At 57.4% G+C, this 13406-nt stretch overlaps 1 protein-coding gene across 1 annotated transcript; it reads right to left on the bottom strand.

Annotated features, from left to right (window-relative positions):
- Nucleotides 1-64: 64 nt before the first annotated feature.
- Nucleotides 65-8889, bottom strand: Rnf207 (ring finger protein 207). Its single transcript, XM_087214601.1, is given in 16 exon segments — nucleotides 65-2474; nucleotides 3534-3651; nucleotides 3904-3956; nucleotides 4192-4376; nucleotides 4486-4645; nucleotides 5294-5382; nucleotides 5459-5527; nucleotides 6087-6155; nucleotides 6221-6293; nucleotides 6467-6513; nucleotides 7113-7253; nucleotides 7256-7328; nucleotides 7389-7470; nucleotides 7531-7675; nucleotides 7962-8094; nucleotides 8656-8889. Coding segments are annotated over 16 exon segments (1707 nt in total). The 5' UTR covers nucleotides 8847-8889; the 3' UTR covers nucleotides 65-2395.
- Nucleotides 8890-13406: the final 4517 nt, after the last annotated feature.

Here is a 13406-nt window from a genome sequence, read left to right as displayed (position 1 = left end):
AGCAGTGTGGTGGCGTGGCATGTCCAGAGCTGCCAGCCTGAGCCGGCGCCTGCCCCTGGCCAGTCAGGAGTCTGCATTCCCTGCGCCTTGCAGGTCTGAGGGGCTCTGATGCTCCGGGTGTGAACCTCGGCACTGTGTTTCCATCCTGGTCACAGGGCCTGTGCGCTGTTCAAACAACCTAATGAAGCTGGACATCTCCTCAACACGGGACTGGCTGGAGATCATTGTGGCCTCCAAGGCTTTTATTTATTTATTTTGGGTGCCAGGGATTGAACTCAGGGCTTTGCGCTTGCCAGGCCACTGAGCTACATTACCAGCCAGAGCTTTTACATTTTTAACTTGAAGTTAACTTTTTAAAGCATTTACTAAGCTACTCTTAATTTAAAGGGTACTGTGTAGAAATGGAAAATTACCAAGAATAACGGACTTCAAAAATGGGTTGCTGAGGGCCAGGGATTTAGCTCAGTGGTTTCACTGCCTGCTGCGCAAGCGCAAGGGCCCGAGTTCGATCCCTGGTACCAAAAAGAGAAAAAAAATCACTCCACAAATTCTTTTGGTTCCACTGCCTGCCTTGCAAGTGCAAACACCCAAGTTCAATCCCCAGTACAAAAAAAAAAAAGGGTTGCTGATAGCTGGCTGTGGTGGCATATACCTGTGATCCCAGCACTCAGAAGGTTGAGACAGGAGGATTGCCTAAAGTTCAAGACCAGCCTGGGCTACACAGTGAGTTCAAAGCCAGCCTAAACTACCCAATGAGACCTTGTCTCAAAAAACAAAAGGTTGCTGTGCCACGCATCCTACCTACCCAAGGGGCACATCAGAGAGTAATGGTAGCTTGGAACCAGAGGCTGTGGTGGGCATCCTGTGCCACAGGGCTGCCAGCAGCCTTCCCGGCTTCCCGAGCTCTGCCTGGCCGAGCCACTGCAGGTCCTGGGTGGACCCACCCGAGGCCCTGAGCCAGCAGTGGGGCTGTGGTTCAGGAGCAGCTAGATTCCTGCACCACAGGCCGGTGCTCCACAGTGCGTAGAGCCTGTCATGCCGGTGGCTGAGCAGGGGGAGCCTGGACACCTGACAGGCGAAGGGCCACAGGGGCTGTCACCTGCACGTGCACTGCTTGGACTGGGAAGGCCCAGGGCGAGCTTGTGGCTGTGACAGGACCAGGACTTCACGCCATGGGACCACAGAGAGGTGGAGCAGCCTGGCCCTGCAGTCTCCGGGGCTAACAACATGACTACCCTGTAAGCAAATGACCGGCTGGGCCTCAGGGTACCTGCCTGTCATCCCAGCATGAGTTGGAGGCTGGCACAGGAGGATCAGCATGAGTTAGAGGCTAGCCTGGGCTCCACCGTGAGTTCAAGGCCAGCCTGAACACACACACACACACACACACACACACACACACACACACACACACTTGCGTGTGCGGAGCTGGGGCGATGGCTCACTGGTAAAGAGACCCTGGGTTTCATCCAACCTAGGACTGCAAAATGGAAGGGTGTTAATGGGTGCAATCTAAGTGCCCCAGTCTTGGGTGCTCAGGTCCATTGCTAAGTCAGGCACCCTCTCCGGGTGGGCTCGCCACCCCCACTCTTCTGCTTGGCCCTGCGATGACTGCTGATCTTCGCCACAGCCTTTTCCTGGAGGCCGCGGGCGGCCGGTGCTTTGCCTTCTCCCTCTTGTCTGCAGTGTTTCCAGGATCACTCCTAAGGGATGGCTGCGCCTGAGCAGATCGACTCCCACCTCCCGCCTCCCTCCCAGGGAGGAGCCTCTCTGGGCCCCTGGGGGCCCGGCCATGCCCAGGGCCCATCAGGGATTCTCCTCACTGCCGAGCAGAGCTGTCTCCAGACCGCAGGGGCTCAGGAGGACACCAAGCTCTGCATCCTGAATCGAGGTCCTGAGCCTCGGTGGGTGCCCTGCCCCCACCACACCAATTCTAGGCAGATCGACAACCTCTAGACCCCTCCAGCCCTGACTATGATGCCGCCCCACCCTGAGGCTCCCCTGTTCTGTACAGAGCCAGACACAGACCAGCCTGTAACTACCTGATTGGTAAACCGGGTGTGGAGTGGAAGCCTGTAATCCCAGTACCAGGAAGGCTGAGGCAGGAAGATCTCTGGGACCAGCCAGAACTACCAGATGTGTTATTGCATATTCTCTGCCTCTGGCACGGTTAACACTGGAGGTCAGAGCTACAGCTCTCCGAGGTGTGAGGAATGCAGCAGCAGTCACATGCCTTTATCACTGTAAAGTGGTCCCACCAGAATCACATCTGCCAGCTAGAAAGTGGAGAGGCCCAGCCAGGTCACAGAGCTGGTCCCTGCAGGGGTCCCAAGAGGGCAGCGAAACCCACAGGCTTCCTCTATCCTGTGCCTGTCTCTAAAATCGATCACCTGCTTTACTTGGCCAGCGCCTTGCCATTCTTGTCATCGTACAGGCTGAGATTCTCTGACAGCTTGTCCCCGGGCGCCTGAAACCTGGGGGGAGGAAGCAGGTACCTGGATGCTGGAAGCCACAGAGCCAGGCTGCTGCGTGGCCTTAGGCTCACTGCCAACTGAGAGCCACGCGTGAGCTTCGTGCCTGTAATTCCAGTACTCAGGAGGCTGAGACAGGAGTTTGAGGCCAGCCTGGGCTACACAGTTTAAGGCCAGCCTGAACTACTTAGCGAGATCCTGTCTCCAAAAAATAATACTGAAGCAAGCTCTCTAGAGCCTTTTTTGGTCCTGGAATATTTACCAGGGTCCAGTGGCTTGCTAGGGCCTGGTCAGCCACCAGCTGTGGTAGTGGATAGGGAGATCAGGTCTGACTCTCCTGGAAGCTATGTGCTGGTCCAGGAAGACACCACAGGGCTGGTGTGGTACAGTGACGACCAGCAAGACTCACACTGACCAGGGTGCTCCAGGGCCTCTCTGCTGAGGCCGGCTAGGACCCGAGCGATGAGAACACAGGACACGGAAGCCGGAAGCTTCCAGGGTGGTGCAGGGCGGGGCAAGGGTGGCTCCCTTAGGGGAACACCCGGCAGGGCCACTAGCCCTGCTGCAATGGGAATCAGGCTTGGAAGAGGTCACAGCTGCGTGGCAGGCCAAAGGAGGCGGGGACGGTTGGCTCTGCCGGGGACAGAATGGGAGGGTTAGAAAAGGAGTCAGGTTGTCCCCGCCCGAGACAAGCTGGCAGACCTACATGCAGGCAGCATGGAGATTTTGCTGCCCCCTGCTGGAGCTGGGGCCACAGAGACACTGAGGCAGGGACATCCAGAAGGGGGATGCTGGAGGGGAGTGGACCACAGGGGAGCTCTGGCCGGAGAGCCCAGGGGGCCGGACTGTGACCCTTTGCAGTTGTTTTTGTGAGACAGCGTCTCACTATGCAGTTCTGGCTGGCCTCGTGGTGATCTTCCTGCCTCAGCCTCCCGAGTGCTGGGATTACAGACGTGCAGCACCACACCCAGCTTCTGACAGGATTTTGGGGATGCGCACCACCTGGTCTCAGGACCCTGGAGACCTGGCCCACCGACTTCCCCCGTCACCCTCTGGCCTCACCTGGGCTCCAGCCGCTCCTTCACCTTGGCAATGGAGCGCACGTAGGGTGTGATCTGCCTGGTGATGGTGGTCAGACAGGCGTTCTCCCGCCTCAGCCGCAGGAGGCCCTGGAGCTGGGCTGGGGGGCCAGGGCCAGGGGCGGTCAATCTAGGCGGCATCAGGCTCTTATTCTCCAGCCTGGGGCCGTGTGAAGATCCCCACTGTCCCTGCGGTCCTCTTGAATAGAGGCTGTGGCGTCTGGTGAGGCTTCTGCTTACTACACCCTGGCCTCGAAATCCCCAGGGCGTGGCACCCAAGCCCAGGGCGTGGCGTGCGGCCAGTTAGTGGCTCCCCCCGCCCCCCGCCGTTGATGTGCACGGGGTTCGGGGACCTTCGTAAATCTCCTGCTCCCGAGCCGCTGGCTGGTAGGACTCCTCCCAAATCGCAAGAGACAAGTGGGACGCTGGATGCGCGCCGAGTGGGAGTGTCCACTGTGGCACTGGTCGCGTGGCCGCTGAGAGCCCCTTGGTCCCCGCCACCACCCCTGCGTGGTTCCTGTTGGCGAAGACTTGGGGCCCCAGACCCTGCCAGCTGGGGGCCTCCCTCTTCCTCCCCTCCGTCCTGTCCTGGGGCGTCCGGAGGCAGGGGTGGTGGGGCTGGTCCTCGGGGAGCCGCTCCCTCCCGGAAGCCGGCTCGCAAGCCCGCGGTGCAGGCGTACTCCCAGGCGATGCGCCCGTCCAGCTCCAGGGCCGGGCCCAGGATGCCGCCCATGATCTCCGCCTTGATGAGGGCGTGGTGCTTGGTGAGGTCTCGGGGCAGCTCCTGGACCTGGTCCTTCAGGCTCTGCAGCGCCCCCTGCAGGCCCTGCGCGCAGAGGCGGCCTGAGCTCGGGTTTGTGCTGGGCGCGGGGGGCCTCGCTCGCAGGCAGCGCCAAGGAGCTGCGTGCGCGCTGGTGAGGACGGGCTGGCCCTACGCGGTACGAGTCCTCGTAGCGGCGGCCGTGCTCTGTGAAGGGCCTGTCCCCGACCTCCGCCAGCGGCGTGGGCTTCGAGACTGGCAACCCCGACATCTTTTCCTCTGGGAGGGGGCAGCTAGGCCCAGGCAGCTCTTTGAGCCCCGAGCCCCCTGCCAGCCTGGGGAGAGAGCAGTGTGGATCCTTGGGGTGGGGGGAGCGCCTTCCCCTCCCTAGCCCCCCAGGGTGACCCCTGCTACTCAGTGCTTCCCCAAAACCTGGCTGTAGGACCGCACCACCAGGAACTGGGGAAAGTCCCACCCAGTGACACACATCCACATGCCATTTTGTAACAGTGCTGGGGGTTGAACACGGGGCCTCCACACTAGGCTACATCCCAGCCCTTTCCGCTTTGACCCATGATCTCGCTAATTCACTAAATTGCCCTGGCTAGGTGCCAACTTGCAATCCTCCTGGCTCAACCTCCCAGAGTGCTGGGACTACGGACGGACGTGTACCACAGCACGGCAGGCCACATGGGTGCTGTCCCTAGTGTCTCCGCTGCGGGTGGAGGGCAAGTCCCTGGGAGGCCCAGAGTGCCTCGCGCAAGGTGCATTCCCACGGCTGGACGAACTGGAGGCCCCAGCCAGTCTCAGGGCCTCTCCGGTACTCGCGTGCCACTTCCAGCATTTCTCTTAACTACTGCGGGGTCCCTGCTCTCCTTCCGCTGGTGTCAGGCCCCTCAGCTGCTGCTTCAGGCCTCCCGGGGGTGCTGCGCCCAGCCCACCCCCAGGACCCCCTCAGTTTCCCCACCCGCTGCGTGGCTCACGTGTAGGCACCGCCCCCAGCCCGGCGGGGCCCAGGCCACAGCAGAGGCTCTAAGCACCGAGCGAACTCTGTGCGGTGGTGGCTGGCGATCTGGGCGCCAGGACAGGGTGGTGAGGCGGCCTCCGGCGCCTTGGGGACCGAAGCCCAGGCCTTCCGGCCGCCTCACCTTGCTGCTCTGCTCGGGCCTCAGGCGGTGTGGCCGAGTGAAGATGCCCTGCAGCCTTCCCATCAGCTCCTGCAAGGCGAGGGGCTCAGGGCGTGGGAGTGGCCAGGATGTAGAGGCTGGGAGCCCCCTTTCCTCCCAGCGAGTCTTATTTATTTATTTAGATTTTTTTGAGGCAGGCTCTCACTATGTAGTTTCGGCCGGCCTTGAACTCAGGGGGATCCTCCTGCCTCAGCCTCTGGAGTGCTGGGGTCACAGGTGTGCACGGGACTCCATCAAGTCTATCTTTGGCATCTGACCTGGTGCCCCTTAGCGGTCCCATCCCTCTCCTGGCACTGGCTTGGACACCTCCCCACCCAAATCCAAAGGAAAGGGGTGCAGGGCCGTGCACAGCTCTGCCCTCTGTTGCAGCGGAGGGTCACCCAGGCTTCCTGTCCTAAGAAGGCCTCACCTGCCCCCTCGGCTTGCAGATGATGGCTCGGAGGACGGGGCGCCAAGGTCCAGCCCCGGTCCAGCCTGCAGTGCTGACAGCCTGTGTATGATGTGCACGTGCGTGTGTGCGCAGGTGTGTGTGTGTGTGTGTGTGTGTGTGTGGCTCCTTGCAGGGGACCTGCAGGGGCTGGGGACTCACGTGGGCCAGGTCCAGGAACTCAGCCTTGTTGGCAAGGCTGAGGAAGGAGGAGCAGATGACCGGGTGAACCTGTGGGAGGGTGGTGCTCAGTGCCTGCCAGGGAGGGCGCCCAGCCTGCACCGTTGCTCCCTCACCTGCTGTGTGGGCAGCAGGGTGGCCAAGTGACAGAGCTGCTCCTTGCAGGCCTTGTCCTTCTCTTTGTACTGGCTGCAGAGGGGCATCATCGGGCTGCTCTCCATGGGGACCCCCGCTCGTCCTTCCTGTCATGCCTTCCTGGCTCTGTGCCACCTGCCCTCCTTGGCTGGGGACACCAGGGTGCCTTGCGCCCCAGGTGGGCAGAGGCTGCCCAGGCCCAGGGGACGGGGACGGCCACCACTCACCTCTGCACAGTCTGCAGCAACAGCGCTTCCCTCTTGGCCAGGGTGTCCTGGGAGGGATGGTGACACTAACATGGCACAGCCGGACACTCCCATCAGCCCACCCCGGGGACAGGTGCAGCAGGCTGGTTCTCCAACCTACTGGCCCTGCCGGGTGGCAGAGCCCTGCCTCCTCCCTGCATTCCACTGAGGGGAGCCTGGGGACCCTCACCTTTAATGTCACCACCCCAGCCTACACCAGGCCTGGCATCCTCCTGGAACCCTCTGGAGGTTCCCTAACCCTAATCTCTGGAACACCCTAACTCCTGAGAAACAAGTTAGTTCAGCTCCAGCTGCCCTGCTGCTTTGCTTTTTGTTTCCTTTTTTTTTTTTTTTTGGTACTGGGGATTGAACTCCGATCCTTGCACTTGCAAGGCAGGCAGCAGAATCACTGAGCTAAATCCCTGGACCTGTTTACTTCTTTTTTTTTTTTTTTTGAGGCAGCCTGTAGCCCAACTCGGAGCGATCCTCCTGCCTCAGCCTCCCAAGTGCTGGGATTCCAGGAGTATGCCACCACGCCCAGCATGCCCTGCTATTCTGGAAACTCCACTGGGGCCCCTGGGACCCCCTGACTGCTGTCCCCGCCCCACTCGGGGTCCCCCCCAGGCACCTGCATGCTTCCGAAGAGCGCGTGGATGGCGGCCTCCTCCTCCTCCGCGCTGTGTCGCACCTCCTGCACCAGGGCCTGCAGCAGCGCGATGGCCTCCCGCGTGGCCGTCTGCAAGGCTTTCACGGCCTGGGGACAGGGTGGCGCATCGCCTGCTCCAGCCTCTCGAAGCCCTGCACGTAGGCCGACTCCAGGTCCACGCAGTGGGCCCAGGCGTCCCTGCGAAAGGCGGCGCGTGAGACTCAGTCTGAGACCCCAGCCCCCCCCTCCCCTACCTACCCCTGAAGGTCCCGGAAGCAGCGGATGCACAGCAACGACTTGGTGTCGGTGGAGAACAGGATGTAGGGCTCGGCGTGCAGCGCTGCTGGAGGGCCTCCCCCCCCTCCCCCCGTGTCTGTGCCCACGCGGGAGCGGCACTCACTGCACTTCTGGATCACGTCGTGGCTCCGCTGGCCCAGGGCCACGATGTCGTGGGACGCGAACATGCGCGCCCGGTGCGTGTCATCGCGGCAGCGCGCACACAGGGGCTGTCCGCACGCGTTGCAGAAGTACACGGTCTCGGCGGTCTGGCGACAGAGGGGTGCAGTCCGAACGGCAGCACTCTAATCTACCCAGGTTCCGGATGGGGACAGTGAGGCTCGGAGGCTGGGTAAGTAGAGCAGCAGGGGGGAGTGGCCAGGGTGAGGCTTCCGGAGGCAGTTGGTGGGGAGGGCATAAACTGCACCTAGAAACATTTTACAGTGGTGCGTGCGCCCCAGGCAGGTGTCGGATAGCACACTGATGGGCCATCTTGGGTGGGTCATCCTGGGACGACCCTGGAACCTGGGCCCCCCATGCCCTTTGCCACCCTGCCTGCTTGCTGCACTCCAGGTCGCAGTTGGCGCAGTGCACGGCTTCCACACCGTGCCCGGAGCTGTCCACCAGGAACTGCAGCAGCCGGTCCCCCGGGGGCAGCCCGCTGGGGTCTTTCACCTCGGTCTGGTGTCTGCGGAGAAGAGGCAGCCGGCTCCAGATACCCGGCAGCTCTGCGCCCCGCGCTGGCTCGCATTCCAGGCAGGAGCTGACAATAGCAGCTCCGGGAGGCGGCTGGGCTCGGTCTGCTCGGATTACAGCAGCCTGGCTTGCCCGGCCCACCCCTCCCAGCCTTGCCCGGGTGGGCGGCTCCCGTACACCGAGGTGTCGGTGCCCTCAACGATGGGCCAAGTTCCAACAGTATGAAGCCGCAGACGCCTGGCCAGAGGACCCCGCACCTGCGGCTTGCTCACCGCACTAGGACCCCGGGTAGTTACTGTCCTCAGCCCCCCGCGTCCTTTCCGGCTGACAGAGAAATGAACTGTACTCTTTTTTCTTTTTTTGAAACAAGGTCTCGCTGTGTAGTTCAGGCTGGCCTACAACTTGAAGATTCTCCTGCCTCAGCCTCCAGAGCGCTGGGATTACAGGTGTGCGCCACCACCCCTAGCTTCCCAGCCTCTTCTGCCTGGGCGGAGCCTCATCTTCCCCTTCTGCACCTGGGCTCCGGCGAGGGTTCGGGGTTGGGGACACGGACCGGCACAGCGGGTAGGCCAGACGCCCATCGACGGCGCGGCCGCGTAGGCAGCCGGCGCAGAAGTCGTGGAAGCAGTCCAGCAGGCACAGGCGCTCGTACTGCACGTGGCACAGCGGGCACACGAGGGGGTGGCTGCTCGCGGGGTCCGGGGCGCCCGGGCCCTCCAGGGGCGCGAAGATCGCCCCTGACATCTGAGGCCCCGTGCAGGACTGGTGCCCAGAAACCGCGCCGGCACCTCCACCCGAGTGCGCTCCGAGCCCGCTCTCCGCTGCGCTCCGAAGGTCACCCCGCCGCCCCTCTGCTCGCTCCACCCCTCCCGGGTCCCCGCCCCGCGCCCTCTGGGCGCCCCTCCTCAGCTGGTGGGGCCCTGCGCTGTGCGGGGGGGCCGGGCGGGGCCGAACTGGGCCCGCGGCCCCAGGAGGAGAGCAGACGCCCCAGTGCCGGGGAAGGTCCGAGCCTGGACCGCAGGCCGCCCGAGATGACACAGCCCAGCCTCAGGATCGCGGGGGTGCAGGGCCCCCGGCAGGGTCGAACTGGGAGGCTCCTGCAACCCTTTCCTCCATGGCCAGATGGGGGCGCCAGAGGGCAGCCGACAGCACTCCCCAAGCGTCCCGGCGCTGGGGCGGAGGAGCGAGGACTTGGGCCGGCTGCGCCCCGCGCTGACTCCTGGGGGGCCTCCGTAGCGCCCCTAACGTGGGGTTGGTCTTATTCCATCAGGAGAGACTTCCGCGGAGTCTGCCTGTGCAGCGCACCTCCTGGGCTTCCCTCCCCGCTGCCCGCTGGGTTCCCAAAAGAGGGCAGGACTGGGGCCTTTTCTGCAGGCCTTCTCTGCTCCTTCTTTTCTTTTTCTTTGCATGTGGGTTTCAACCTTGCACTCGGGGCCTTCACACTGAGCCACATCCCCAGCCCTCTTTTTATTTTTGTATCTTGAGACAGGCTTGCTAAATTGTCCAAACTGGGCTCAAATTCCCAATCCTCCTGCCTTAGCGTCCCAGAGCGCTAGGGTTACAAGTGGGCGCCTGTTTGTCACAGTGTCATTTTCTCCACAGTGCCCTCCCTTTGGGGGCAGCACTCCTTTATCGGCTTTCCCCACCAGTCACCCCAAACTCCCTGAAGGCAGCCTGTTTCTGCCCAGCTTCCCCCAGAATCAAGCCCAGAGAGTGACTCTCGGAGAGTACTCAGCAAAGGCGTACTCATAGGTTAGGAAAAAACTGGGAGAAGCTGGGCGCAGTGGCCTGTGATACCAGCACTCGGGAGGCTGAGGCACAGGAGGATCATGAGTTGGGCAGTGACTTAGCAAGACCCAGTCTCAAGTTTTTTGTTTTTTTGACTCAGGTCTCCCTGTGTAGACCAGGCTGGCCTCAAACTCAAGGTGATCCTCCTGCCTCAGCCTCCCAAGTGCTGGGATTACAGGTGCGCCCCACCAGGCCTGGGTTTTTTTCTTTGTACAAAGTCTCACTATGTACCCCTGGGTGGCCGTGAACTATGTAGCCCAGGTCTGCCTTCAATTTGAGGTCCTCTAGCCTCAGCCTTCAAGTGCTGGGATTATAGGGGTGTGTATCATTCCCAGCTCCAGCTGGGTTTTTGTTGTTGTTGTTGTTGTTGTTATTACTTTTTTTTTTTTGTATATCCTTTTATTGGTACATTTTAGATGTACAATATAATGACATTCATCATTGGATATTTGCACCTTTACATAATCTCTCTTGGTTCTTATTTTTCCCCCTTCCCCTGCCCTCCCTTCAACCCCTCCATCCCTCCCTATTTACAAAGACTTTGTTTCCATTTTTCATTTTCTCATATTAATTCCATTCCCTTCTTTCCTTTCCCCTACCCCTCCCACTTCCCCTCCCCTTTGCCCCTTTTCTTCCTGTTTCACATGATCTATTATACCTTTTAGTCCTTATTTACACTTTCAGTTTCTCACACTAGAGAAACAATTCAGTATTTACACACGTGTGTCCTGCTTATTTCACTTAAGAGTATGGCTCGATATGCATCCATTTAGCAATAAATGTCTCTAATTTCTCATTTTTGATGGCTGAGTAGTACTCCATTTTATTAAAAAACCACATTTTCTTGATCCAGTCTCCAGTTGATGGGCATTTGGGCTGTTTCTAAGTTTTAGCTATTACAAACTGTGCTGCTGTGAACATAGGTGCACATATATCACTGTGGTATGATTCTTTTAATTCTTTGGGGAAGACACCCAGCAGGGGAATAGCTGGGTCAAATGGGACTTCCAGTCCTAGTTCTTTGAGGTATCTCCATACTGATGTCCACAGTGCTTGCACCAGTCTACGCTCCCACCAGCAGTGGAGCAGTCTTCCTCTTTCCCCACAGCCCCGCCAGCATTTGTTATTGGTTGATTTCATGATAGCAGCCATTCTTTCTGGAGTGAGGTGGAATCTCAGCGTTGTTTTCATTTGCATCTCTTGAATGACCAGTGATGTTGAACATTTTTTAATGTTTATTTGCCATGTCTACTTCTTTGTCTGAGAAATGTCTATTCATTTCAGATGCCCATTTTTTGGATTGGGTCTTTAACTTTGGGAGGTCTGATTTTTTTTTAAGTTCTTCATAGATTTGAGAGAGTAGACCTTTGTCTGAGGGACCGCTGGTGAAAATTTTTTCCCACATTGTGGGTTGTCTCTTCACACTGCTGGTGGTTTCTCTTGCTGTGCAGAAGGTTTTTAATTAGAAGAGATCCCACTTGTTGATTGTTTGTGCTAGTTCACAGGCAACTGAGGTTTTTTCATAAAGTTTTTTCCTACACCGATGTCTTCAAGAGTTCTACCTAACCTCTCTTCCAGCCAGTTCAGTGTTTCTGTTTTTATATTTAGATCTTTAATCCATTTCAATTTTGCATGGTGAGAGATATAGGTCTAGTTTTAGTCTTTGGCAAGTTGAAATCCAATTTCTCCACACCATTTATTAAAGAGGCTATCTTTCCTCCAGTGAGGATGTTTAGCTCTTTTGTCAAAGATGAGGTGGCTGAGTGTGTCTGGAGTTGTGTCTGCCTCTTCTAATCTGTTCCAGTGGTCCTCAGGTCTGTTTCTTTGCCAGTACCATGCTGTTTTTATCACAGTAGCTTTGTAGTATAGTTTCAAGTTGGGGGTTGTAATACCCCCTGCCATGTCTCTGTTACCTAGAATTGCTTTTGGTATTCTGGGTCTCTTCTTGTTCCAAATGAATTTTTGGATTGTTTTCTCAAGGTCTATGAAGTATGCTGCTGGGATTTCAGTTGGGATTGGATTGAATCTATATAGCAGTTTGGGAAGTATGGCCATTTTCACTATGTTGATCCTTCCTACCCAGGAGCAAGGGATGTCTTTCCATTTTCTGATATCCCCTTCAATATCTTTTTTCAAAGTGCTATAATTTTCAGAGAAGAGGTCTTTGATTTCTTTTGTTAGGTTGATTCCTAGGTATTTCAGTTTTTTGGATGCTATTGTGAAAGGAATTGTTTGCCCTATTTCTCTCTCGGTGAGTTCCAGCTGGGTTTTGAAGGAAGATAGGAGTTTGACAGGAAAAGAAGTAAATTTTACCTAGATGCTAGCTGTGCTTGCAAGAGTCTTCTCTAGTCCCGGTTGGTTGTCTGTGCTCCCAGTTAGGACACTAGAAACAATGGGCAGAGGTACTTGCACTTTCATTAACTCATTTAACCCTGGTGACTGCTCAGAGGCTCAGAAATGTTACCCTGGGAGGTGGAGGGGCTGGTATGTAACCACCTGGGGGATGCTTTGTAAATGAATGGGCAGGAGTTCTCCAGGAGGAAGCAGAGTAGACGTGGGTCTTGCTACTCTGCTTTCTTTCTTCTGTCCACCAGCAGTAAAGCTCCCATGGCTAACTGGGAACTGTAGCTCCCTGCTGCCGCCCAACACTGAGAGAGACAGACAGACAGAGACAGGGACAGAGACCGCTTTTCTACCATTGTAAATAAGTTGGGGACGGTCGGTCTGCACTTTGTTTGGTGGCTCTGGGGATTGAAGTCAGGCTGGACTGGAATTTGTCATCTTCCTGCCTCAGCCTCTCAGAGTGCTAAAATTACAGGCATGCGATCTCGTGTCTGTGTCACGGGAAATATGAAATATTGTATCTCCCAACCTGATAACTGTATGATATGCTGAATTTTTATTTTTTAGAAATCAAAGAATGAGTCCTAGGAATGACGGAGGTTAAAAGCAGGAAGATGTTTATTGATAGGAAAGCTCCTGAGGGGAGGAGGGGTCCTGAGTGGGTAGCCAAGGACCCCACTTTACAGAGGAGTTTTATAGGGTGAAGCTCACATGAGCACAACGTGGGCCACAGCCATGAACATCCAGTAAGGTTACAGGTACAGTCACTTAGGCAATGGTGGTCCAATTGGGAAGCAAGTTATGTAGCAAGTGTGGATGGAAAGAACAAGGATTCTCCTAGGGGGCGGTGGGTCCAGAGGTCTCTGGTCACCCCCAGGGTGGTCGATGTCTATCTATGCTTTATGAAGCCTGGTTCTTTGAAGAAATCTGTGGGTCTGGTCATCTTGAGGCCTGGTTTTTAGCTGATGTGTAGCTATGGTGTGTTTCACCTTTGTCCTGTCCCTCTCCAGGACTTAGCCTTATCTGTCTATAGTATTTTTACCTAGCTCATCTATCTATAATATCTGGATGTTTGTAGTTCTTAACAGAGAGAATTTAATATAAAAGATTGCTTTTTTTCTTTTTAATGATGCTAGAGGCATGGTGGTGCATATCTGCAATCCAAGCACTTGG

This window comes from Heterocephalus glaber, unplaced genomic scaffold, assembly GCF_053883595.1.
Source record: "Heterocephalus glaber isolate CG9 unplaced genomic scaffold, H.glaber_assembly_v1.0 deba00001447, whole genome shotgun sequence".
Classification (NCBI taxonomy): domain Eukaryota; kingdom Metazoa; phylum Chordata; class Mammalia; order Rodentia; family Bathyergidae; genus Heterocephalus; species Heterocephalus glaber.
The sequence above is the reverse complement of the archived record's forward strand: the minus strand, read 5'-3'. Positions and strand labels throughout refer to the sequence as shown.